Below are 27,720 nucleotides of genomic sequence, written 5' to 3'. Positions count from 1 at the left end.
TCACCCAGCCCCCCAACCTCCCTCCACTCTGGCAACCATAAGTTTGTTTTCTGTATCTATGAGTCTTTTTATATTTTATTTGTTTATTTTGTTCTTTGGATTCCACATATAAGGGAAATCATATGATGTTTGTGTTTGTCTAACTTATTTCACTTAGCATAATACTTTCTAGTTCCATCCATGATGTCAGAAATGGTAAGATGTCATTCTCCATTCTTTTTTATGGCCCAGTAATATTCCTGTGTGTGTGTGTGTGTGTGTGTGTGTGTGTGTGTGTGTACACACCACAACATTTTTTTATCCACTCATTTATAGATGGGTACACTTTACATTTTCAGAGGTGTAAAATGATAAAAGTTTGATTTGGGGCAGTATAGTGTTATTTCTTAAACAGTGAAATAAGTTGTTTACTTATGTTAAGGGGAATTTTAAGGTATTTCATACCAAATTTACTGTGCTATTAACAGTCACTTTAAAGGACACAAAGGTAAAGATTTAAATAGATGAGCTTTACACTGATATCGAATACTCTGTGGACTACTATTCTATAAATGTATTCAGTTATTCCCTTTGGACTTTTCTTAATTAAAGGTATTAAGGACCAAATAAATGCAGAACCTTTTAGGAACAGCTGTGAACTAACAGCAGGTGATTCTGTGGTCTGTAGTGACTACACGCTGTGGGGGTTTTTTAATGTAGTGAAAATGACTAATCATTGTGCCCTTGTCTAAGGCATGCTTCATCATCTTCAAGTACTTTTTTGGCCAAAGATTTCTAAACATAGAGTGTCCCTAATAAGCTCAGTATTGGATTGAACAAGTCTGATTTGAGAACTATTGGCAAGAGTAGCTGTAATTATTAAATTTACTGAAGAATAAAGCAAGGTAGTGAAGTTGGCTTTTTGTCAAATGGCAGTAGTCTTATTAGCAAAAAGTCATCATTTGCAGGGTCAGAGTGAAAGGAGCCTCCACAGAATTCATTCTGTCCTAATTATAGTTTCTCCTATATATATTATGCAAAGCTAATATTTAAAGCATTTGCCAAAATTAACTTCCTCTGCATGTTCTATTACAGTGCTGTGAATTACAGCAGCTTTTTATGTCTTGTTGCTTTTGTATGGCATAATAATCTATAATTATGGGTTTGCTGCAAATGCTGTAGGGTTTGTTTAATCTGACAATCTGAAAAGACAACCCTGAATAGGCTTTTTTTAAATGAATGCTAGTTACACAAAGCCTTAGACGCTTCGATATCTTCATTTTGCATATTCTCACAAGGCTAGTTATTTTAGAATTTCATTATTAATTTTTAAATTAGAGCATTTTATTTTTTTATGTCTAAGTAGATATGTAGAAAGGAGATAAGTACATCCTACAGTTTATAACTAAGAAATAAATCTAACCTCCCAATTAAAAGTTGAGAGATTTTTATCATGTTATATTTTTATATATCCTAAATTTAGAGATAAAACTTAGGAAAAAAATACTTTTACCTATAGCTAAAAATTTAAATTTATTTTTTAAGTGTTCACATTGTTAATAATTATGACAGCTTTGTGAGCGAGTTCATTTAAATTGCATTCCCACTGTTTCTTCCTTTGGGAAGAGCATCTGTAGAATGGACTGGTATCTTGACTTAGGGGTTTATGTTGTACAAAAGAACTGGCTCATTCCTAGAGTTCATTATAAGCAAGTTTGAAAAGGTAACTCATAAAATCTGTGTTACTTATAATGCTCTCAAAAATTGAATGATTTATATTGTTTCTGTTATAGCTAACTCTGTATATGAGTTTTCAATTTATCTTGACAAAAAGTCTGTGTCATTTCTAGAGAAAAATTGGTCTTAAGGAGTTTTGTGTGATTTTTTTCCCCATGATCACAAAGCTAACCAGAGAAAGTCAGGAATTCTTCTCTTTTCTATGATCTGTTTCTATTAAATTACAGTTTTGCTTCTTCAGAAATGTTCTACAAAAAAGATTCACTTCTTAAATAAAAGGAGTCACCTTTTAAAGCATATCACTCAAAAGGAAGAAAAGGGAAAAGAAAATAACAGAAAAGTATTTTCCTGCATCAAAACATTTTAAATCTTTATAATATTTTATTACCATTTAAGATAAGTTATAATCTTATTTAAATGAGTATTTTCAACTTATTATGGCCATTTATTTAGTAATTCATGCCAAGTAATATATTTTTGACATTACTGCATATAGAAAAATAATTTATCTTATTTTTATTTTATTAATTATACTTGTCCCATTTTCTTCTCCTGTTTATTTACCTTTGTCCTTCATCCCCCTCCCACCAGCATTCCCTACCCTTAATTCATGTCCATGGGTCGTACGTACAAGTTCTTTGGCTTCTCCATTTCCTATACTATTCCTAGCCTCCCTCTGTCTATATTGTACATACAAATTACTTTTATTTCCTGTAACGTTTTCCCCATTCTCCCCCTCCTCCTCCCCGCTGATAACCCTCCATGTGATCTTCATTTATAATATTCTGTTCCTGTTCTAGTTGTTTGCTTAGTTTGTTTTTGCTTTTTTTCCTTTTAGGTTCAGTTGTTGATAGCTGCCAGTCTGTTGTCATTTACTGTTCATAGTTTTGATCTTCTTTTTCTTAGATAAGTCCCTTTAACATTTCATATAATAAGGGCATGATGATGATGAACTCCTTTAATTTTACCTTATTTGGGAAGCACTTTATCTGCCCTTCCATTCTAAAGGAAAGCTTTGCTGGATAGAGTAATCTTGGATGTAGGTCCTTGCCTTTCATGACTTGGAATACTTCTTTTCAGCCCCTTCTTGCCTGTAAGATTCCTTTTGAGAAATCACCTGACAGTCTTACGGGCACTCCTCTGTAAGTAACTCTCTCCTTATCTCTTGTTGCTTTTAAGATCCTCTCCTTATCTTTCACCTTGGGTAATGTAATTATGATGTGCCTTGGTGTGTGCTTCCTTGGGTCCAACTATTTGGGGACTCTCTGGGCTTCCTGGAAGTCTATTCCCTTTGCCAGATTGGGGAAGTTCTCCTTATTTTTTCAAATAAGTTTTCAGTTTCTTGCTCTTCCTCTTCTCCTTCTGGCACCCCTTAAGAACCGGATATTGGAATGTTTAAAGTTGTTCTGGAAGTTCCTAAGCCTCTCCTCATTTTTTTTTTGAATTCTTGTTTCTTCATCCTGTTCTGGTTGAATGTTTATTTCTTTCTTCTGCTCCAATCCATTGATTTTTTATCAGGAACCAAACCACTGGTTTCCTTCTCTATACTGTTTCCCTGTATATTTTTCTTTATTTCACTTTGCGTAGACTTCATTTTTTCCTCCATTTTGTGACTATACGAAACCATTTCTGTGAGCATCCTGTTTACCAGTGTTTTGAACTGTGCATCCGAGAGGGTGGCTGTCTCTTCATCACTTAGTTCTATTTTCGTAGCTTTGATCTGTTCTTTCATTTGGGCCATGTCTCTGTCTCAGGACACCTGTTACATTGTAAAGGGTGGAACCACATGTATTCGCCAGGATAGGGCAATACACTTGGCTGCCTTGTGGCTCTGTATGTGGGGAAGAGGTCCAAGAGAGAACAGTGCCAGTTGCTCAGCTCTCAGGAGGCTTTCAGTCACTTCCTCTACTAGCCAGAAGCAAATTGGACCCTTCTGGTGCTGTTTTCCAAGTGGGTGGGTTTATGTATGTTTCAGGACTCCGTGGGTCTCTCCAGTGAGCTCTCATATGAGGCTGGGAATCTCTCCACCGCCACAACCCCCCCAAAGAATTTTGCAGCCAGAGGTCTTAAAGCTTTATTTCCCTGCACTGGAATCCTGGGTTGTGTGGTCTGTGTCTCTCCCCAGTTGTTCTTCCCGGTTTATCCACATCCAAATGGGCTCCACCAACCTCCTTCTTCCCCGCCCAGTCCTCCAACTGCTGCCTTGTCACCTGTCCTCTCTGCCCAGCTGCCCGTCTCTGTCCCTCCCACCAGTCTGGATGAATGTTTCTTCTTTAACTCCTTTGTTTTCAGACTTCTATGCTGTTCAATTTTCTGGCAGTTGTGCTGGCTTCTGTTTTTAAATTTGTTGTTATCTTTCTTTTGGTTGTGCAAGAAGACAAAGCGCATCTACTTACACCTCCATCTTGACTGGAAGTCCAGAAAAAAAATGTTTTTAATTCATTGTTTGCATGTGTCATAGTAATTTGCCAAAGGAAAAGAGCAGTTGAATAAAAGGAGAAAATAAGCACATCAGAGTTGTGGTAAAGATGGAAATAACATGGGCTCAGAAGTAGAAGACTGGTACTGACGGAACAAGCAAATGCCTTAACTTCTGTGAACCTATTTGTCTTCATGTGTAAAATGTTAAGTGCTGACCAGATTATCTGTTAAGGCCCCTTTACAGTATTAACTTTTATTATATTCTAAATTATAATTAGAGATGCAAAAGCAGGCCCACCCGCTCTTTCTCATCAGCTAGTGACATATCTTTTTACTTTGCTTAAAGTCTTAAAAATGTAGGACTAAATTAAGGTTAATCATTTAGTGTTGTTATCTAGTGTTGAATAACTGATTTTCAGAACTAGCCATAAATATAGTGGCTAGAACAGCTTGATATAAATGAGTTTTTAAGGAAACTGCAAAATGTTCATATGTACATATATTGAATATGTAGACATAAAACTTGATTGATAATGGGAAAAGATTAAAATTTTGATACTCAGAAACATTTCAAAATCAACCAAAGCCTAAAGAAACTTGTTCTTTTGTAGAGTTGGAATAATAGAGATGTTATTAGCATTGATGGTATAGCAGCTGCTTTGTTGCTAACTCACTGCCTGTATCCAGTGGTGTTGGTTCTGAATCTTGATGGCTGTAGCTCTGAAAATGTAACACTGTTCTTCTGTCTCGTCTCTTTTTAAATATACAACAGCAGTGCACAAGCTGGTTTCCTTTATAAACTTTTAAAATTGGATTTCTTGACATATAACTTACATAAAGTAAAATATTTATCCTTTTTTGATGTAGGAATTTTACTTTATATTGATTATGTTGGTGTTTAACACAGTTCTATACAGTTACCGAAATTCATCACAGCGTACAATTAAAATTAAGGAATTTATTGAATATAGATAATACTTTGATCATCCTATATTTATTTCTGGCAGCTAGGCCACATTATTCCCAAATGATTAACTTACAAAATATGAATAATACTCAGGTCACTCTGTAACTGTGGTAGAACAATACAGAGCCACAATCATTCTGTAAGCATGGCTATAACTAAGACCAGAACATCATAAATGCACTCTAATGTGTGCATGCACACCGCTGAAATCCTCGTCCTCGTCCTACGTGAATGATTACTACTTCTTTACCAGTGGTGGCTCTTCTTCCGTCTCCTAGATGAAAAGTGCCAAGATAAACCTCACTGACTTGTCCCCACTTCTTGACACCACTTACTCCAGAACTGTTCTTCACATCAACCGTCCTTAGAAGGACACTGGCACTCTTGGGCTAGTGGGCTTGGACAAGTTACTGACTGTCTCCACTCCGTCCTTCCCCCTTCTGCTCTCTTTCCGTGCTCTCTTCCTCCTCTCATCCCCTCTGTTTTCTTCTCCTTCAGGTCCTGATGTTAGGCACCTTGCTTGTCATATTGCTGATCTTTGAGTTTTTTCTTTTTACTGTTTACTGTATTTTTTAAGTTATTCATATGGATATGCTCATCTATTTGCTTTCCCTAATATGCATAAGAAAGGGGGGGAAAGTGCTTCTACATGCAACTAACTGCTCAAATTAGAACACAACCTCTGAAGAATACCTTAGGAAAAAATATGCATGCAGGCTCATAAAATTTTTTCCTTTAAAATAAAGCTTACTTTATCATATACTGGCAACACTGACTCACTGTTTAAATTGATCCAGACTCCTGAATTTTAGCAAAAGATCGTACTTTTCTCTGAAACTTTTACATCATCGATAAAAGCCATAATTAAGTGACATTTAAGACATGCTGCAAACTGTTTCTGAATCTGCTCATGAGATAAACTTATCAGTTGGATTTCATTGGCTTTCTAATCTTTGTGCTTAGTGATTTCTAATGCTTTTGATCATCCTTTTAAGGTATGATGTAGATCCAAAGGCTTAAGTTTAAATTAAAAATACATAAGCAAAAATTTCAAAAAGGGCTTCTTTATAAAATTGACAGGAAAACTCATTAAAGAATAGTCTTTTTTTGCTATCATTTCTGTACAGTCTGAATTGGAAATATTAATAATTACCAAAATATTTTAATGTGATTTTGATAATCTGATAAAGTCACTATTTGTTGTCTAATGTTTCATTGTTTTATGACATTCTAAGAAGCAACAGTATTCCCACTCACTTATTTTTTTTTATTTCTAGTGAAAACTCAGATGCAACAAGGATTAATTTCTATAGCTGCCCGAACTGTTATCACTCATCTGGTAAATCACTTGGGCCATTACCCCATGAGTGGTGGTCCTGCTATGTTGACAAGTCAGGTGTGTGAAAATCATGACAATCATTACAGTGAAAGTACAGAACTGTCTCCTGAACTCTTTGAGAGTCCAAATATCCAGTTCTTTGTGTTGAACAACACAACCTTAGTGTCCTGTATCCAGATCAGATCGGAAGAGAGTATACCTGGAGGAGGTTTATCTGCTGGTCTTGCATCAGCCAATTCAAATGTCAGAATCATAGTACGTGATCTCTCTGGAAAATATTCATGGGATTCTGCCATCCTGTATGGACCGCCTCCTGTAAGTGGCTTGTCAGAACCTACTTCTCTCATACTTTCATTGTCTCACCAAGAGAAACCAGAAGAGCCTCCTTCATCTAATGAATGCTTAGAAGATATAATAGTAAAAGATGGGATTTCCTGCCAGTTGAAAAGAAGATTTAGAGAAACTGTACCAACTTGGGATACAATCAGAGATGAAGAAGATGTTCTTGATGAGCTTTTGCAGTATTTAGGTGTAACTAGTCCTGAGTGCTTACAGAGAACTGGAATCTCACTTAATATTCCCGCTCCACAACCTGTGTGCATTTCTGAAAAGCAGGAAAATGATGTTATCAATGCTATTCTTAAGCAACATACAGAGGAAAAAGAATTTGTTGAGAAACACTTTAATGACTTAAACATGAAAGCTATGGAGCAAGATGAACCAGCACCTCAAAAGCCTCAGTCCGCATTTTATTATTGCAGATTGCTTCTTAGTATATTGGGAATGAATTCCTGGGACAAAAGGTAAGAAAAAAGTATTAAAAATTTTTTTTCACATTAGTCTTTTTTATCTTTTAATCAAGCATTTGTCTCTGTTCCCTTCTCCACTAAATTTTATCTACCAATTAGTTCTTTGACTAGTGGGCAGATTGTCTTTTGACACCACCACGTTATATCAGGATTCAAGGAATAAGAACATAATCTAAATCCAATAAATTAAATATTAACATTCCCATAAGACTAGTAAAACTATCTGAATGAGAAAATACAGCTCATATAGTTGAAAATTTTTTATTTTTCCAAACTTCATGTAAGCTGATAGGAAGAACTTTATCTTACAACACTTCTGACACCAAATGTGTGGATTTTTCACACCAGGCAGTTCCAATACTACCTGGAGTCAGCACAGACAGTTAAGTGCTCAGACCTACAAGACTGCTCCTCACTCTGGGCCACCCATACTTCTGACTAACCAGCTATAAATCAGGGGTTCCCATAACCCCCTCCTTGGGTTTGATCATTCACTCTATTAGCTCATATAACATTTACTTATATTTACCTGTTTATTATAAAGGACAGTTACAGGATACGGATAAACAGCCAGATGAAGAGGTATATAGGGTAAGGTCTGGAAGGGTCCTGAGTGTAGGACCTTCTGTCCCTGTGGAGTTGGACAGAAGTTGCTACACTTACACTGAATGTGTTCACTTACTAGAAGCTCTCTGAATGTCATAGTTTGAGATTTTTATGGAGGCCTTATTCATTTAGGCATAACTGATATTAACTCAGCCTCCAGCCCTCGCCCCTTGCCCAGAGGTAGAGCTGAAAGTTTCACCCTTCTAATAATGGTTGCTCTCTCTGATGACAGAGCTTCTTCCTCACGTTATGCAGGAGCCCACCAAGAATCACCTCACTGAAACAAAACATGCTCCAAGTGACCAGGAAATGCTAAAGGACCTAGGAACTGTGAAGATGTTCTTATAACCTCCATCCCTTAGGAAATGACAAGAGTTTTAGGAGCTCTGTGTCAGGGACTACAGTCAGAGCCCCAATACATTTTATACTGTGTCACATAAGCATCACAATTTTTTAAGACAAATATCAGTATGATCAGAGGAATTCACTGGATTTAGCATGAAATCCAGAAAAGAATCTGGATATCATTTTTTAAAACTGTTTTCTTCATATGCATGTTGCAAAACCTCATTGAAAAGTTGGAACGAGCCCTGACTGATGTAGCTCAGTGGATTGAGCACGGGCCTGTGAAGCAAAGGGCTGCCGGTTCAATTCCCAGCCAGGGCACATGCCTGGGTTACAGGCAAGGTCCCCAGTAAGGGACACATGAGAGGCAACCACACGTTAATGTTTCTCTCCCACTCTTTCTCCTTCCCTTCCCTTCTCTCTAGAAATAAAATATTTTTAAAATAACTTGGAATGAACACAGAAAGTATTCAAGTAAGTTAGGCAGAAGTTAAATGAAAAGGCATTATACTTAAATTGGAGGACCCAGCTTAGAGTCATTTCACCTTTGAGGAAATAACTTTGACCTCACATAATGGTGAGGATTAAATTAGGTAATGTACATAAATAACTAAAATTGTATGCTAGCATAAAGCATTATTAACATTTATTTTTTTAATTTCGGTAAAACTGAAAGCTGTAGGGAAATAGAAAAGCATTATTTAATGTATTGTTTCTGTTCAGTTCATAGTAGGAGAGAAGCTCAGATACCACTTCAGGGATGTCAGAGTCATTTTCACTGATGGCCACATCAACCTCGAGGTTGCCTTCGTAAGGGCTGAATGTAATTTTAGGACTATAAATGTAACTACTTCCTAACAGTTAAGCTGGAGCTGTGGCACTGCCTGGGTGAAAACAAGGTGCCGGCCAGACCACGGGCCTTGTGTTTGCCACCTGTGCACTAGATACATAAATCTCAAAGTAATTCAGATGCATATGAAGCATTGACATGGAGTTCTCCTTGCTTACTTAGTGTTTAACTTGATTTAAACCCTTCCATTTATTAGAAGGGAATATCCTGTGCCTTGGGAGAAAGCCACATTATATTAGAACACAATTTGCCTAATGATATATCCAAATACAGGTTATTGCCACTCCTATAAATGCATTCTACTCTCTTTTGCTGTATCTTATCTAGAGAAAAAAGTGAGAGGCTGTATGGTCAGTAAGCGTTGGTTTCATGATTATAATTTGCACATACAATAGTTCCCCCTTATCTGCACGGGATACATTCAGAAACCCCCAGTGGATGCCAGAAACAGGATAGTACTATATGTATTTGGAATATTTTTTCATATACACACATACCTCTGATAAAGTTTAATTTATAAATTAAGTACAATAATAACTAATAATAAAGTAGTACAATTGTAACAATATGCTGTAAACAGAGTTATATCAGTCTGTTTTCTCTCTATCTAATAAAGGAGATGGCTACTAAGTGACTAGTTGTTGGGCGGCATAACCAGTGTGGTTATGCAGGACAAAGTGATGATTCATGTCCCCAGGCAGGATGGAGCAAGACAGAGTGAGGTTTCTCCGAAATCTCAAAACCGTGCACTAAATTTCTGAATTGTTTATTTCTAGAATTTTCCGTTTAATGTTTTTGCGACTCAGTTGACCATGGGTAACTGAAACCATGGGTAATGGTGGGAACTACTGTGTTTTGTACCTCTAGAACATAGTTGGTAAATATACACATACATTGCTTCATAGTGTAGAAAATACAGTGTAAAACCAGGAAGAAAACAAACTCCCTCCAGTTTATACATGCTTACTTGGTAATGATTTAGATTTTGAGAATCTGATGAGGAAAAACTTTCTCACTTTATGAAATTATTGAGAGGGAATCTATAAGTATTTTTATTCTTTTTTTTCTGGAAATGAGTTTGGGAGGCTCAAAGCATCTGCAAAGAAAAATGAAATGGTCAATAGATAATGATCCACTGGCAGAAATTTCCGAGCGTCTGGATAGAAATAATGACATACATTCTTTGCACTTTTTTAAGGTCTGTTCTCCTTTGTTTCAGAAGTATAAGGCAAGAAAAGTGTTCAGAGTTGCCTGAGTAGAGTGGGAAGTATTTCTGTGACTGTCATTCACTGCCAAGGTGATGAAAATATTTATAAATTTTTCTGTTTAGGAGGAGCTTTCATCTCCTGAAGAAAAATGAAAAACTACTTAGAGAACTTAGGAACTTGGATTCAAGACAGTGGTAAGTTGTTGGGAAACCTCAAATTTTAACTAGTAACTCTCAGCTATTTCTCTGTTTATGTGTGAATAATACTGTATTGTTGAGTTACAACTTACTGGGCAGAATCTGTATTTTATTTATTTATACCTTAAAAATAATGAACTTTTAAAGAAAAATGTAGGGCTACATTAAAATGTTTGGTATCTTTGAATTGTTTATACCGTTTTTATGCATTTCAGAATCATTTTTTGAATTGCAGAAATCAGTCTGAGCCCATAATTTCTTTTGTGTTTTGTTTTCCCACACTTAGAGATTCCAAATATACTTTTTGTGATTAGTCTAAGAGGACTCAAGTGAAATGAATGGTGAATACAAGCTAGTACCTACAAAATACTAATAGAGCAAAGAAGGTGGATATAATTTTTATATTGCTATAAATCTGATCTCTTTTTAAGCCCTTAAATATATACCCATTTAAATGTGGATTTTGGTGCATAAAACCCTATTATATCATTATTTTAATGATCTCTAGTTTTTTGATATGCCTGGACAAGATTTCCTGGGAAACCAGTACTAGAAACTACAGAATATTACTTAACTTGAATTCCCATAAGGCTAATTTTTGTATATATTCCTACTTTCCTTTCCAGTCTCAAAAAATGGAATTTTTAGATAGGTGCTTTTTGGCAACACTTAGAATGTCACCATTATTAAGAATGTGTATATTTCTGAGATCTGAAATTTACAATCTCCGTAACATCCACATTTCTCACTCTCTGTTTATACTTTCATATCTCCAGATTTTTACTTTTCCCATTCCCACAATAAATCTGCCCACCTACCTCTGATTTCACCTGCCTTCCTATCCAGGAAACTCACACACTGTCAACTATTTTAAAAAATGCCATATCAAGCACCCTAAAAACTATTCTACATTTAAGTTTACACACACACACACACACACACACACACACACACACACAGTAATCAATTTTCTAATCAGAATCATTTTGTAAAGATTTTATGTATGTATGTATGTATGTATGTATGTATGTATAGAGGGAAGGGAGGGAGAAAACATCGATATGAGAGAAAAACATCAGTTGGTTGCCTCTTATAGGTATCTCACCCAAGGACAAACCCACAACGCAGGCATGTGCCTGACCAGGAATCTAACCTATCCGTGGACCTTTTGTTTTGCAGGAAAATGTCTAGCTAACCTGAGTCACACAGGTCAGGGCTCTAATCAGAACCATTTTTAACATCTACCTTCTCTACTCATAGGCAGTAGTACCTTATAGATAAAATTATCAATCCAGTGTGATATAAAGTGTGACACTATATATTCGTGCTCCTTTTAACAGTCTTCTCAATTGTTTGGCAGATTTCTTATCCATGTTTACTTCTTAGTTTCTCACAATAATTATTATATACCACTTCTTTGTTCTGAAACCCTTCATTACGGTCAAAAGATCATCTCTATTCTAACCTCACTAAGAACTCAATTGGAATGTTTGATCTCCTTGATGAAAGACAATCCTCTAGAACAGTAGTTCTTAACCTTCGTTCTTCCTCTACACATTCACATTTTAACACACATTAGCCTGGTTAATTAAATTCAATGATTTCTGACAATTGGGAAGCTCGCTTGATACAAGCTACCCACCATGCTATCACTATTTTACAGGAGTGCAAAGTGAATATGGTTACTCAGCTTTTCACACAACAACTCTGCCTTAAATCTACATCTCTTAAAATTTCTGTTGAGCCATCTTCTCTTGCTAACCCTCACTTTCAGAAAAGCCATTTTTCCTCTCTAAACTTCTGTGTCCCAGCTTCCCTGCCTACTGTAGGATCTTCAGAAAGTTACCGTTTTTAATCTTGAATTTCTACTCACTCCTATTATTTTATGCATGTTTGTAATCTGCCTTTAAAGAAAACAAAACATTCCTCCTACTATGCTTCCAAACTATAGTTTATTGCTTCCATGCCTTTTACCACCATTTATGGAATAATATAATCTTGACTCATTTCTGGTAATTCTTACCTGGTTGTTTTTATTTTAACTTTCCTCAGAACGATCTTCTTAAAATAATGTTTCATTTCTTCAGCTATGTAATAATATAAAACAAAAATAAACCAAATATTTACAAAACTTGTTAACAATTGCTTATGGATCTTCAGTCTTTTTAAAATATATTTTACTGATTATGCTATTAAAGTTGTCCCATTTTCCCCCCTTCACTCACCTCCACCCTGCATACCACTTCCCACCCACATTCCCCCCTTTAGTTCATGTCCATGGGTCATACATATAGGTTCTTTGGCTTCTACATTTCCCATACTACTCTTGTCCTCCCCCTGTCTATTTTCTACCTACCATCTATGCTACTTATTCTCTGTACTTTTCCCCCCTCTCTCCTCCTCCCCCTCCCCTGTTAATAACCCTCCATGTGATCTCCATTTCTTTGGTTCTGTTCCTGTTCTAGTTGTTTGCCTAGTTTGCTTTTGCTTTAGGTGTGGTTGTTAATAACTGAGTTTGCTGTCTTTTTACCTTACATATTTTTATCTTCTTTTTTTTTTTTAGATAAGTCCCTTTAACATTTCATATAATAAGGACTTGGTGATGATGAACTCCTTTAACTTGACATTATTTGAGAAGTACTTTATCTGCTCTTCTATTCTAAATGAAACCTTTGCTAGATAGAGCAATCTTGGATTAGGTCCTTGCCTTTCATGACTTGGAATACTTCTTTCCAGTCCCTTCTTGCCTGTAAGGTCTCTTTTGAGAAATCAGCTGAGAGTCTGATGGGAACTCCTTTGTCAGTAACTGTCTCCTTTTCTCTTGCTGCTTCTAGATTTTCTTCTTTCATTTTAACCTTGGGTAATGTAATTATGATGTGCCTTGGTGGTTCCTCCTTGGGTCCAACTTCTTTGGGACTCCCTGAGCCTCCTGGACTTCCTGGAAGTCTATTCCCTTCGCCAGATTGGGGAAGTTCTCCTTTATTATTTGTTCAAATAACTTTTGCACTTGTTGCTCTTCCTGTTCCCCTTCTGGTACCCCTATAATTCGGATGTTGGAATGTTTAAACATGTCCTGGAGGTTCTTAAGCCTCTCCTCATTTTTTTGAATTCTTGTTTCTTCATTCTTTTCTGGTTGGATCTTTCTTTCTTTCTTCTGGTCCATTCCATTGATTTGAGTCCCAGTTTTCTTCCCATCATTGTTGGTTCCCTGTACATTTTCCTATATTTCTCTTAGCGTAGCCTTCATTTTTTTCATCTAATTTGTGACCAAATTCAACCAATTCTGTGAGCATCCTGATCACCAGTGCTTTGAACTGTGCATCTGTTAGGTTAGCTTTCTCTTCATCGCTTAGTTATTTTTTCTGGAGCTTTGATCTGTTCTTTCCTTGGGGCCATTTTTTTTTTCGGTCTTAACGTGCCTGTTATGTAGTGAGGGGTGGAGCCTTCGATGTTCACCAGGGCCAGGTAACCCCGTAGCATTGTTATGACACTGTATGTGGGGAAGGGATCCGAGAGGGAACAGTGGTGCTTGCTCTACTCTCTGCCAGATTTTAGTCACTTTCCCTGCTTCCCACAAGCAAATTGGGTCCTTCTGGTGCTGATTCCTGTGTGGGTGGGTTTGTGTACGTTCTAGGACCCTGTGGGTCTCTCCAGCAAACTTTCCTGTGAGGCTGGGAGTTTCCTTCCCCTACTGCCTCAACCCCACAGGTGTTTTCAATCAGTGGTTTGAGGCTTTATTTCCCCACTCTGGGGCTCAGGGCTGCACAGTCTGTTCCACTCCCCAGTTGATTCTCCCAGTTTATCTGTGCACAAATGTGGGACCCCCCCCCCCCCCATAGTTCACAATTTGCCGCCTCACTGGGTCCCCCAACCACTACCTTGCCAGAGTCCTCTCTGCCTGGCTGCCTGTCTCCACCCCTCCTACCAGTCTGGGTGAATGTGTCTTCTTTAACTCCTTGGTTGTCGGACTTCCATGCAATTCGATACTCTGTCACTTCTGGTTCTTTTTTGTTTTTAAATTGTTATTGTCCTTCTTTTGGTTGTGCGAGGAGGCACAGTGTGTCTACCTACACCTCCATCTTGGCCAGAAGTCTCTCTTCTTTGATAGACATGTTTATGATTGTTTTACAAAACTGGAATTCTAGTAATATATAGTCATCCTTTAAAAAATATGTTATATTGTGAACATTTCCTCATTCACTTTTGATAGTCTTGAAAAATATTTATTTATGATGTCACTTAAATTTTTAAAAATTTCTTGCCCGAGGATGGATTTCTAAAACTAGAATTATTAGACCAAAGCATAAAGACCTTATTTCAGACCATATATGTTACCAATTGTTTTCCATTAAATACTAATTTCTAATGTTACCAACATTGTGCAAGAATACCTATATAACTTCAACCTGGCCATATAAGTAATATCACATAGTATTTGTCTTGTCTGACTTATTTCATGTAGCATGATACTCTCTAGGTCCATCTATGCTATTGCAAATGTTAAGGTTTTTTTATAGCCAAGTAATATTTTGTTACATATATTTACCACATCTTCTTTATCCACTGGTCTATTGACGGTCACTTGAGTTGCATTTATATCTTGGCTATTACAAATCTTGCTGCAATGAACATAGGGTTGCATATGTTTCTTTGAATTAGTGTTTTGGGTTTCTTCAGATGAATACCCAGAAGTGGAATCACTGGGTCATTAGTTCCATTTGTTTTTCTTTGAGGAACCTCCATACTAGTTTTCATAGTGGCTACACCAAGGTGCAGCCCCACCCACAGCCCAGGAGAGTTCCCTTTTCTTCATGTCCTCTCCAACATTTGTTGTTTGTTGATTTACTAATGATTGTGTATATTGTACCAACCTTGCATCCAAGGAATAAATCCCACTTGATCATGGTGTATGATCTTTTTAATATAGTTTTGAACTTGATTCGCTAATATTTTTTGAGGATTTTTTGGATATATGTTTATCAGGAATAATAACTTACAATTTTCTTTCTTTATAGTGCTTTTATCTTGTTTTGGAGTCAGGATAATGCTGGCTTCATAAAAATGAGCTTGGGAGTCATCCCTCCTCTTGAATTTTTTGGAATAGTTTGAGGAGAAGTGTTAGTTCTTCCTTGAATGTGCAGTAAATTTCTCTTGTGGAGCCATCTGGTCCAGAAATTTTGTTGGAAGTTATTTGATCACTGCTTCAATTACTTCAGATATTCTACTTCTTCTAACACATCTCCCAGACTTATACTATATTTAGGTCAGAGCTCAACCCAGTAAAGATAGCATCTGTGGACAGTGTGGAAGGAGGACTCAGCATGGGAATATTGGTGGCTGTGCCTCCAGCCTTCTCTCCAAAGCCACACAACCAGATCTTGTATTACTTCAACTCACTCTGAGTCACCATTCCTGCGCCAGAGGCCAGGATAAAGTGTCTCCAATCAAGATTGTATATGCTGGCTCTTTAAGAAGGTGCCTGGGTTTCTAGCACTGTCTTGTATCACCCTGGTGGACATATTCCCTGCTGAATTTCACAGCCAGAGGTTATATGGGCTTCCCTTCTTCGCTCTGGAACCTTGGGCTAGGGAGCTTAGCATGGGATTGATTCCCCTCACACCTTAATGGGGACCTTTTAGCTGAGATATCTCTCCAGATTCTGAACCTGCCACAAGTAAGTACAGGGCCAGCCCTTTTTGCATCTACTGCCCTTCTACAAGTCTTGATAGGCTGTTTCTGTATATCCTTAGTTATAAGACTTCTGTTTAGATAGCCCTTAGCTGGTTATTCAGTTTGATTGTTGTATAATTTACTTGTAATTTTGACTTTGTTCTGGGAGGGGGTGATTGTACCTTCTATCTACTCCTTTGCTCTCTTGAATCCCTGTTAGGATTTGTTTAGGTATGCATGTGATTAATTTCTGCAAATAATCTCCTTTCTAAAAATTATGCATATTTTTTCCTATATCTTTTCATTGCAGTGACCAAAAATTACACTACAGTGTTACACAGTTACAGTAAGAGTGGATATCTTTGGTTGCTGGTTTGGAATAGGGACTTTATCATGCTAGGAAATAGCCTAGAAGTTTTCTAGAAGTTTTCTAACAAAAGGTTATTAAATGTTATTAGAAGCTTTTTTAGCATCAATTGAGATTTTTATATAATTTTGATTTTTTTAAGTAATTGATATGTATACTTTGTGTTTTAATATCACTAGATTACTAATATTAAATAATTCTTACATTCTTGGGATTAACTCTACTAGGTCTTTTGACTTCCTATGGTGTTAATTTCCTATCATTTTATTTTGAAATAGGGTCTATCTGTTAGCATATTCTGCAGTTAATTTTTGTCTATTATTATTACATTCTTAGAATTAATGTGGTAGCCCATTTTATAGAGTAAATGTTATTGTTCTTAGTAAATTTGGAAGAATAAGTAAAATTTCCAGTTTCAATTTGTTTATCATTATTAGTCTCTTCAGATTTGATTTTAGGTCTTATATCAATTTTAGTGTTTGGTTTTTTTACAGAAGTCCATTTCATTGAGACTTTCAAAATAAATGGTAAAGATTCATACATTCATAATTTTTGTTACATTTCTTATTCTAGGTTTTAGGGGGTATAAATTTTTTCTGAGTATAGTTCTTGTCCATTGTTTTAGTCTCAGCTTAGACACCATTTTTCTATGAAAATCTTTTTCCTACAGTACTCTTACTTTTTTACTTTCTTCCACAGGCTATGCTTGGCTCTTCCATGTGCTCTCACAGACCCTTGTCGTGTCAATAGCATTTATCTTACTATTATTACTACTACTACTACTACTACTACTACTACTACTACTACTTCTTACATATTCCTGTTGCTTCTTTCCAAAACAGTTGTAATAATTCTCTAAGTAGTCTGTGAGTTGTTATATCCTAATTCTCCCCATATAATAATTTATCATTACTACTAGATAGTCATTTCCTTGAGAGTAGAAATCATATCTCTTTTGCTGTCTTGCTCACCACGTGTTCTCAGACCTCTGCCTCAGTTGGAAATATCCTTCTGAAGTTAGTGTTCCTACCATCAACTCTGAAGTATTCTCAGTCCACATCAGCCTCGTTGATTTATCTAATTAATTTAATTAACTTAATAGGCACTTTTTAATCATAGCAGTTTTAGATTTACAAAATAATTTATTGCAAAGTACACAGAAGTCTAGCATACCCTTTCCTTCTACACATAGTTACCCTTTAATTCATATCTTGTATCAGGTGTGGTACATTTGTTCAAGTTGATGAGCCATTATTAGCATACTGCTATTAACTGAAGTTCATAGCTTCCAGTTCACTCTTTGTCTTATATATTATATAAATTTTGACAAATGTATAATGACATGTATTCACCATTGTACTATAATATGGAATAGTTTTACTGCCCTAAAGAAACCCTGGGTATTATAATCCCTTAAAAATTTGATAGTTGTCCGGTCTTTTTTTAAAAATATTCTTCTTCCTGGCTTTTGGAACACTGAAAGTATCTCGTTCAACTCCTAATTCTCTAATTATTTTCTGTTTGTCTTCATTTGGCTCATCTTCTGCCTTCTACCCCAAACATAGTTATCCTTCTCATTGCAATATCTCTCATATCTTCTCACCCCCATTCCTTTCTGTCCATGTATTCCTCTCTCTCAATTCTCAGTCATCATTTTGTAGCTGCTACTGTAAATTTTGACCTACCTGCTTGCTGCATTTCCAGGTCACTGTTTCTTTGCCAAATCAGATCTTTCTGCTTATTTTCCAGTTGTGTTCAGAGGTGCCATTTCAGTCTATCAGACTTCACCATTTTCTTTCTCTTAGCCTTAGATTTTCGTAATCATTATGTTAGTTCTTTCTTATCTCCCACCTCTGTCTTCTACTGACCCTTTGTTCATGTCTTACTACTTCTTTATATGAGTTATAACAACTCTCTGAGCAGTCTGGAGGCTCTCATCTCCAGGCTGTTCCCCATCTAAGTAGTCCTCAGCACCAGAATAATTTTTGTAAAGGAAATTTTTCATTTTTATTCCTTAGTGACATCACAGTGCCTGACCAGACTCTTCAGTCTAGAGCAGCAATTTCCAACCTGTTTCATCTCATGGCACATATAAACTAAATTCTGCACACACCAAAAACCACATTTTTTGCCAATCTGACAAAAAACAGATATAATTTTGGTTCATTCACACCAGACATCTATGTTGTGTTGGCTGCTGTCATTTTTTAATGGACTATCTAAGGGAAAAGAGGTCAGTGTCCCTGATTAAATAGTCAGATATTGCATGTTTTGAAAATTGTTACAGCACACCATGTGAAAATTGCTGATCTAGAACTCAGGCTATACCAACCAACCCTGCCTATTCATGGTTTCTTTACATTATCTTATAATTTTCTACTTGTTTGCTTCTGCTAAACTGCTTTCATTCTTATGTATACCTTGAATAAATGGAGGACTTCTCCCTTGAGACAGCATAATTTTTTTGATACTCTATATCAAATGAAACCATGAAATTTTTTGTTTTCTTTTTAATTAAAGAAAATAACAGTTGTCTTTCTTTTCCCAGTACAATGGGTTCAAATAAAAATCCATTCTAATCATGTAATATTAAGGCAACTTTTGAGCTAAGCCAAGAAACATGGAGGTAAACCTAACTCCTTATCTGGAGGACTAGCAAGGATATAAATTAAAAGTTACTTTGTTTATACTCTTATCTACCCAGATCATTTATGGATCCTTTATTTTCTTTGACTAAATGAATTGATTCCTGTTCCTCACGATTTAACCACTATTTTTACGTTTCAAATGTCAAAATGATTTTTATTAGTATTTCTATTGCAGCATACATAATATATAGAAATTCAGAAATGCTTATATGTGGGGGCAACTTTGCCAGCAAGTACCCCCATCTGCCATTGATGAAAGTAACACTACCAAGACATGATCTGCTTGGGGAGGAGAGGTGGCCAATTTCTTGGAGAAGAAAGGCCAAGAGCCTCTTCCTCAATGGCTTTTATTGGGTTGTAATACACAGGAATACAGGCGGCAAGGATCAAACAGTAGATAACATTACAAAGAAATCTGAGGGCTTAGTCTGAGTCAGTGTCTGTCAGGTAAGGGGTTGCAGAAACTTTGGGAGACGTACTCATTTTCTGCTCAGACCCTTATCATATGAACGAAAGCACTCTTAGCAAAGCAGGCTTCACAGTACTTTTAGGAATTCTTTTTTATGCCCGATCACCCCGGATCACGCTCTAGCCGGCAAGAAGCTGCACCGCCTCCCCCATCACAGGTTTTCAGGCTTAAGTGGATTAGAGCCAGGAAGTGCTTCCCTCAGATCAAAATGGGGACTCAGTCTGTGTCAAAATAGCTGGGGAGTGAGGGCCCACCACCCCCTCTTTGCTGCAGCCCCTGAGTCCTTCCATGGTGGCTTCCCAAGTGATCGTGTCTGGCTTAGGTTGCCCCCCCTCTTAGGGGCCTCGCCTGTCATCAACTATCTGACCAAGCATGGGGGTCAGGGGGATGAAGCAGAAGCAACATTTGCTACCAGAGACAAGCTTTGTGTCCTTGGCGGCTCGCATTCCAGAGGTCACTCACTCAGTCTTAGCCCTGGGGGGCAGGTACAGCTCCTGAAACCAAGCAAAGCGGTTCCCAACACTTATAACTTAACAGATTTCACTTTGAATTTTTCCGTAGTATGCTCTTAACACTTTGCCAGTACTGCGCATGTTTTTATAGAATATTTGTGGTTGTAACTTCACTAATTTTATTTTTTCTAGTAACTTTATTCTCTTTCATTTTTGTGGTGCACATTAATCTAATGATAGTACACCAGACATTTAAGTAGTAGCAGTTAGTAGAAAAATAAGAAGGAATGGTGAAAGATTAAGATTTGACATAAAAGGCAGCTGATTTGTAAGAAGGATACATAATATGAAGGTAATTTCTCTTTTGCTTCTGTATTTTAAAGATTTATGTTCTATATATTTTTTTCCATTATGGCACATAAATTTCTCTCAGCTTTTGGATTTATATAGGATTAGGTGAACATTTCTGTCCAGCTCTTCACAGTTTCATAACTTATGATTTATGAGTTCTTACTGACAACCCTTTTCTTGGGAAAGTGAAAACACTGAGAAGTTGTCTTTCTGCCAGGATCAGACTTTACACATAGATCATGCATCCAAGTTAAACTCTTAACTGCTTTATCGAAATCTAATTCACATACTATACAATTTCCTCATTATAGTGTACATGTTTTTAGGATATTCACAGGTTTTCGTATGTAACACAACAGTCTATTTAGACAACAGTCTAACTTTACAATGTTTTAGTCCCTTCAGAAAAAAAACCACATATCCGTTATTAGCAATCCTCATTATACCAAACATCACCTCCAATCCCCCTGCTCTAGACAACACTAATCTACTTTCTATATCTATATATTTTCCTGTTCTGTGTATTTTATATAAAAGAGTATGTGGTCTTTTTTTCCAGGCTTAGCACAGTGTTCTCAAAGGTTATTATATTGCATTATGTCTCTCTTTCATTTTTTTGTTGCTGAATAATTGTATAACCGTACCACATATTGTTTATTCATTCATCGGTTGGTAAACATTAGAATGGGTTTTACTGTTTGGCCGTTATGAATAATGTTGCTATGAGTATTCATGTGCAGTTGTCATAATTTTATAGTTTTATAAACTTGTTTTAGACCTAGTATTTAGAACTATGATTCATTTTGATTTAATTTTTATACATGGTGTGAGGAAAGAATCCAACCTATGCCTCCATCTTGACCAAAGGTCCAGAAGTTCATTTTCTTGAAATAATTTAAGTGGTCCCCTACTTGAAATATATTTAGGCCAGCTTTCCAGTCTTTTGCTGTTACAGTCAAAGCTACAGTGAATAGCACTGGACACATGTGATGTTGTGCTTGTGAAAGTAGATCTGCAGGATAAATACTCCCAAGCGGAACTGTAAGCCAGAGGGCATGCACACCTTCAGATTTGAAACCTACTACCAAACCCTTCTTCACACATCGCACCAATAGTGTATGAGATACATGCTTCCCTCACACCCTCTCAGATATCTTCTCGAACTTTGTAATCTTTGCTAGCCTGTTAGGTGAAAATGGTATCTTAGTATAGACGTTTTGTTCTGTTTTGTTTCAGTGACAAAGTTATTTTCTAGTCACTTATCTGCTTAAAGGAGAAAGTCTCAGTTTAATGTCCCTTTGATGTAAACACCTCTGTAACACTTGCTGATCTCTGTTTTTTAAGACAGACTTTATCTGGAGAGAATGGAAAATTCACCTGAAGTTTTAAGAAATAATAAAAAGAGATCTCATGTACCCTTTCCCCAGGTTCCCCCAATGAAAAACTGCATTACAACCAGGATGCTGACGTTGATAAGGTTAACAGAGGGAACATTTTCATCAGCACAAGGATCCCTCCTGTTGCCCTCCTGTTACATGAGCCACACCCAGTTCTCTCCTACCACACCTCCTCCTTAAACCCTGGCAATCCCTAATCTGTTCTTCACTGCCAGAACTGCCATTTCAAGAATGCTATACAAATGAAATTATATAGTAGATAACTCTTCCAAGCCTTTGGAGTCTATCCTGTTAATGATTTCAAGTATGATCCCACTATAGTTGAAAAACACACTATATGATTTCAGTGCTTTTAAATTTGAAGTTTGTTTTGTAGTCCAATATATGGTCTACCTTGGGTACTTGAATATGTGCTCTGATGTTGTCAGGCAGAGTGCTGTATAAGTGTCAATTAAATTTTCTTGGTGATGGTGTTGAGTTCTTCTATATATTTGCTCATGTCTGTCTAGTTCTCTCAGTTGTTGAAAGAGGGGTGAAGTCTCCATCTATAATTGTGGATTTGGTTGTTTCTCCCATCAGTTTCTACCAGCTTTGCTTCACATATTTTGCAGTTCTTGCTGGTTGCTGCGCACTTAGGATTGTTGTGTCTTCTTGGTGGAATGACCCTTTTTTTTTTGCTACGTAATGTCCTGCCTGTGTCTGGTTTCTTTGCTCTGAAGTCTACCTTATCTAATATTCCTGTAGCTATTCTGGTTTTTCCTTTGATTAATGTTTGCATGATATAACTTTCTCCACAGTGAGCCATCTTTACCTACACCATCATCTTGACCTGATATCCTGGGAACAATCTTAATGTTCATCAGGAGAATGATGTGGTCGCTATCCATGTAGTTGAATACTGGAGTTGACAGTCTAGCCCCCTGTTTACAGAGATGGGCAGTAAGGATAAGGAGGTTCTGTAACATATAGTACATATGCTCTGCTGCTTCAGAGGGCAGAATTGGGGCCACATGGGAGCCACAAGGATCAGATGGGAGTTCCCCTTTATTGTACATATCAAAGCCACTCACCCTCAGTTTGCCCCATTTGCCAGGAGTGTGGGTAAGGGGTGGGGAGGAGACTCCACACTCCCTTCTTGGATAGGAATACTGAGGCCTAGAATCCTGAGGTTTGTGGACCAGGGAGAAAAAAGAATCCAAACAACCTTTCAAGAGAAGGCCCAAAGTCATATACAATCCTTCAAGGGTCTCACAGCCTGCCCCATTTCAGCATCAGCCATCCAAAACCAGCTGCCTTTGCTCTTTTCTACTTTTATTTCTAAAGTACAATTCCTTTAACTCTGGAATTCAGCCACATCCTATAGCAGGCAACTCTTCAGATTCGTCATGCACTCAAACCTATGTGTCTTTCCTGATATACTTTTTCTTTTTTACTTACTAACTCTTACTTACCCTCACCCAACTCAATATTACCTTTTCCTTTAAGTTTCTCTTTGTTTCTCCAGTCAGAAGTAACCTTCCTTTCTTCTGTGCCAGTGGCAATTTTTGAACTTTTATCTTTTTACTTTTAATTACTTTTATAAGATTTAAATCATTTTATAAGATTTATAAACATATTAATATAAATAAGATTTAAATCATTTTTATCTTTTTATTGCCATATACTTTGTGCATAGAACATAAGTATTGGGTGAATGAATGGTATAATTTTTTGTTTTACAGCCGAGAAACACACAAGATTGCAGTATTTTATGTTGCTGAAGGACAAGAAGATAAACATTCCATTCTCACCAATACAGGAGGAAGTCAAGCATATGAAGATTTTGTAGCTGGTCTTGGTTGGGAGGTACTATTGTTAAATTATACCAAATATCATTTTATTTCTGTTTGGAAGCGCTGGTGTTCCTTTTTTCTTTCTAACTTATTTTAGGAGCATTGTATTAGGAGATTCAACAACTATACAATGGGTTTGTTATTGATTCTGCCTTGTGTCTCATCTGCAAAGACAGCAGCAGTTGGTATTTTGAATGGAAAGTTGTTGACTATTTAATAATACAGTATATTGTCAGAGAGTATGAAATGCACAGATTTAGCAATCTGGATTTTCTTCACAGTTGTGACCACTATACTGGTAGTCTTCAAACTAAGATGTGAATATTCTTAGGACTACTCCAAGGCGCTTCAGGGGGCACATCAGTGGGCACATCAGCATGCTTAGTTAAGATTAGTTTCCAGATAGATTCTCAACTTTACTATAATTAATGCCTCAGAATCCTTTTGCAATCTCCTTCTCCTTTTTTCTATCCTTTATTTTTGTTTTTTTGTTTTTTTTAAAAAAAGGCTTGCCACTTGCTCACCCAAGTTTTACATTGCCCCAAAAGATTTGGCACCAAAAAACGATAGGTCATTCAAGAGGGCATGTTCCTGAGTGAGAGTGTCTCTGAAAGCACAGGAATAAATATGGAAAGATCCTGCACTTTAGGCCTTCCTGGCAGCCAACTTGTATCAAGGTTCCTGTGTCAAATCTATCTTAGAATTATAACTCAGAAGTGAGGTATTTAGCACAGATACTTGTGTTAATATGTTTATTGTAATTGAAAGATGAAGTGTCAAGACATTTTCTAACAGAAAGTGAATTTGATGGGGCTGATTGATATGCATAAATGGCAGGCATTTTATACACATTATATCAGCAAAATTTATGGCTCTAAGATTTTGATGAAAATATATTTAAAGCACATATGTAACATACAGTATAATAGAAATTATATCTTTTGCAACAGCTTAAACTTATGTTGAAAATTTTCATTATAGTTGTCTAATATATAATTTCTCAAAGTTCTTGTAGAGAATACATGAGCAGAATTGTCAAAGACCACTGCACTACACTGTAAGCTACTAGAGGGCAGGCACTTTCACCTCATTGTGCTTTCTTATTAAATCCCAATGCCTTGCACAGTGTCTAATAAATACGCCTTTAGCATTCAGTATATATTTTTATGGCAGAGTATTTCCTAACCTGCTATTTCATCCTAAGTGAGTTACTTGAGCTATAGAGGCTTATTTGCTTATTTCTCATAGGTAATACACCTTTTTACACAACAGATGCAATATGAAGTTCAGCTGAAATTATGTATGTGAAGCTAATTTAGAAAGTAAAAAGGAACGTTATGAATAGATTTTATGTTTAAAAAAACAAACAGAAAAGTATTGGTAATAAGTATTAGTAAAAGCAAGGGACATAGGAAAAAGAACAAATTAGGAGTGCTGACATGTCCTGATTTCAAAATTTATTACAAACCAATGCTAATGAAACAGTGTGGTACTTGCATCAAAATAGACGTATCTATCAATGGAATAGAATTTCGATTCCAGAAATAAATCTACACATGTATAGTAACTGATTTACTGATTTTCTTTTTTTTTAAGTATATTTTCTTGATTATGCTATTACATTTGTTTCATATATTCCCCCTTTGCCCCCCTCCACCCAGTACCTGCAAGTCTCTAGCAGTCCCACCCCTTAGTTCATATGTGTGGGTCATACATGTAAGTTCTTTGGTTTCTCCATTTCCTAAACTATTTTAACATCCCTCTGTCTGTTTTGCTACCTACCATTTATGTTTATTATTCCCTCTACCTTGTTCCCTATTCTCCCCCCTCTTCCTCCCCTTCCCTCCACTTTCCCTCCTCCCCCTCTCAAAACCTCCATGTGATCTCCATTTCTGTGATACTGTTCCTGTTTTAGTTCAGTTTGTTTTTGGTTTTATAGATTAAGTTGTTGATAGTTGTGAATTTATTGTCATTTTACTATTCATAGTTTTTATCATCTTCCTTTTCTTAAGTAAGTCCCTTTAACATTTCATACAATACGAGCTTGGTGATGATGAACTCTTCTAGCTTTACCATGTCTGGGAAGCACTTTTTATCTGCCCTTCCATTCTAAATGCCAGCTTTGCTGGTTAGAGTAGTCTGGGATATGGGTTTTTGTTTTTCTTCACTTTGAACACTTCTTGCCACTCCCTTTTTACCTGCAAGTTTTCTTTTGAGAAATCAGCTGATAGTCTTATGGGAACTCCTTTGTAGGTAATCTCTTCTTTTCTCTTGCTGCCTTTAAGATTCTCTCTTTATCTTTAATCTTTGGCATTTTAATTACCATGTGTCTTGGTGTGGCCCTTTTTAGGTCCACCTTGTTTGGGACTCTCTAAGCTTCCAAGACTTACATATTTTTTTCACCAAATTGGGTAAGTTTTCTTTCACAATTTTTTTCAAATAAGTTTTCAATTTCTTGGTCTTTTTCTTCTTTTTCTGGCACACCTATGATTTGGATGTTGGAACGTTTAAAGTTGTCCCAGACATTCCTAAGCCTCTTGTCATTTCTTTGAATTCTCGTTTCTTCTTTTTGTTCTGGTTGAATGTTTATTTTTTCTTTTTGTTCCAAATCATTGACTTAAATCCCAATTTCTTTCACTTCACTGTTGGTTCCCTATATATTTTTCATTGTTTCACTTCAGGTATGGCCTTCAGTTCTTCCTTTATTATGTGGCCTTACTCAGTCATCTCTGTGAGTGTCCTCATCACCAGTGTTTTGAATTCTGCATCTAATAGGTTTGCTATCTCTGTGTCACTTAGTTCTCTTTCTGGAATATGGGACTGGTCTTTCATTTGGTCCATATTTCTATGTCTACTCAATTTGGCAGCTTCCCTGTGTTTCTTTCTTTGTATTAGGTAGAGCTTCTTTGACTGCCCATGTTGACATACCTGTTAGTTGTAAGGGGCAGAGCCTTTAGTATTTACCAAAGCAGTGCAAACCTACTTCACTGCTTTGTGGCACTGCATGTGAGGGGGGGGTCAGAGAGGGAACAATGCTGCTTTCTCAGCTCTCACCCCATTTCCAGTCACCTACCCCTCTTCTTATGAGAGACTGGTGCCCTTCTAGCTGCTGCCCTAGTGTTGATGGTCATAGTGTGTGGGTTTGTGTGTGTTCTAGGACCCTGTGGGCCCTTTATACAAACTCTCCTAAGAGACCAGCAGTTTTTTCCATTGCCCCAACCCCCACTGGTTTTTACAGCCAGGGGGTTATGAAGCTTTATTTTTGTGGTGCGCAGTATAGGCCAGGGCTGGGGTAGCTTGTTCCCCAGTTGTTCCCTTCTGGTTTTTTATCCATGGCAAGTGAATATGGGACTGCCCTTTCCACTAGCCACCACCACTGCTGCCTCCCTGTCTTGCTAAGCCACACTACATCCTGTCTACCCCAGCTCCCGGTCTCCTCCTCTCCTACCCCTCTGATAGCATCTTTTTTCTTTAAATCCTCGGTTGTCAAATTTCACACTGTTCAATTTTTCTGGCTGTTCTGGTTATTTTTTGTTTTTAGACTGGTTGTTATCCTTCTTTCAGTTGTGCAGGAGGTGAAGCGTGTCTACCTATGCCTCCATCTTTGCCAGTCTCCCAACTGTATACTCAACTGATTTTCAGTAATGATGTTCAGTAATTTCAATAATGATTTTCAAAACCATCCTCTTCACAAATGGAGCTGGAACAACTGTGTAGCCACACGCACAAGAATGAAGTTAGGCTCTTATCTCACACTATATACAAAAAATAAACTCAAAATGGATCAAAGACATAAATTAAGAGCTAAAGCTATAAAACTCTTAGGAGACAAACAATGGTAAATCTTCATGACCTTAAATTTGGCAAGGGATTTTTTCAGCTTTTTTGAAGTATAATTTACAAATAACAGGAATTTATAGATATACTAAAAATATGAGCAACAAAGGAAAAAAACAATAAATTGAACTTCATTAAAATTTAAACTTTTGGACTTTAGAAGACATTATCAACAAAGTGAAAGGCCACCTACAGCATTGGAGAAAATAATTGCAAATCACTTACAACTAAAATATGTA

The 27,720-nt window shown here is 36.8% G+C and overlaps 1 protein-coding gene across 7 annotated transcripts in view; it reads left to right on the top strand.

Annotated features, from left to right (window-relative positions):
* Positions 1-27,720, top strand: part of RALGAPA1 (Ral GTPase activating protein catalytic subunit alpha 1) — a 272,343-nt gene that overhangs the window by 167,344 nt on the left and 77,279 nt on the right. For all 7 annotated transcript variants that reach the window (XM_053672519.1, XM_037163988.2, XM_053672518.1 and 4 more), the window contains 3 exons: positions 6,382-7,246; positions 10,384-10,455; positions 23,534-23,657. In XM_053672519.1, the coding sequence (XP_053528494.1) occupies positions 6,382-7,246; positions 10,384-10,455; positions 23,534-23,657 (1,061 nt within the window). The remainder of the gene's footprint in view (positions 1-6,381; positions 7,247-10,383; positions 10,456-23,533; positions 23,658-27,720) is intronic.

Source organism: Artibeus jamaicensis, unplaced genomic scaffold (assembly GCF_021234435.1).
Source record: "Artibeus jamaicensis isolate MK-2021 breed Jamaican fruit bat unplaced genomic scaffold, CSHL_Jam_final contig_760, whole genome shotgun sequence".
Lineage (NCBI taxonomy): Eukaryota > Metazoa > Chordata > Mammalia > Chiroptera > Phyllostomidae > Artibeus > Artibeus jamaicensis.
Note: the sequence above shows the minus strand (reverse complement) of the source record. Positions and strands in the feature narration are given on the sequence as shown.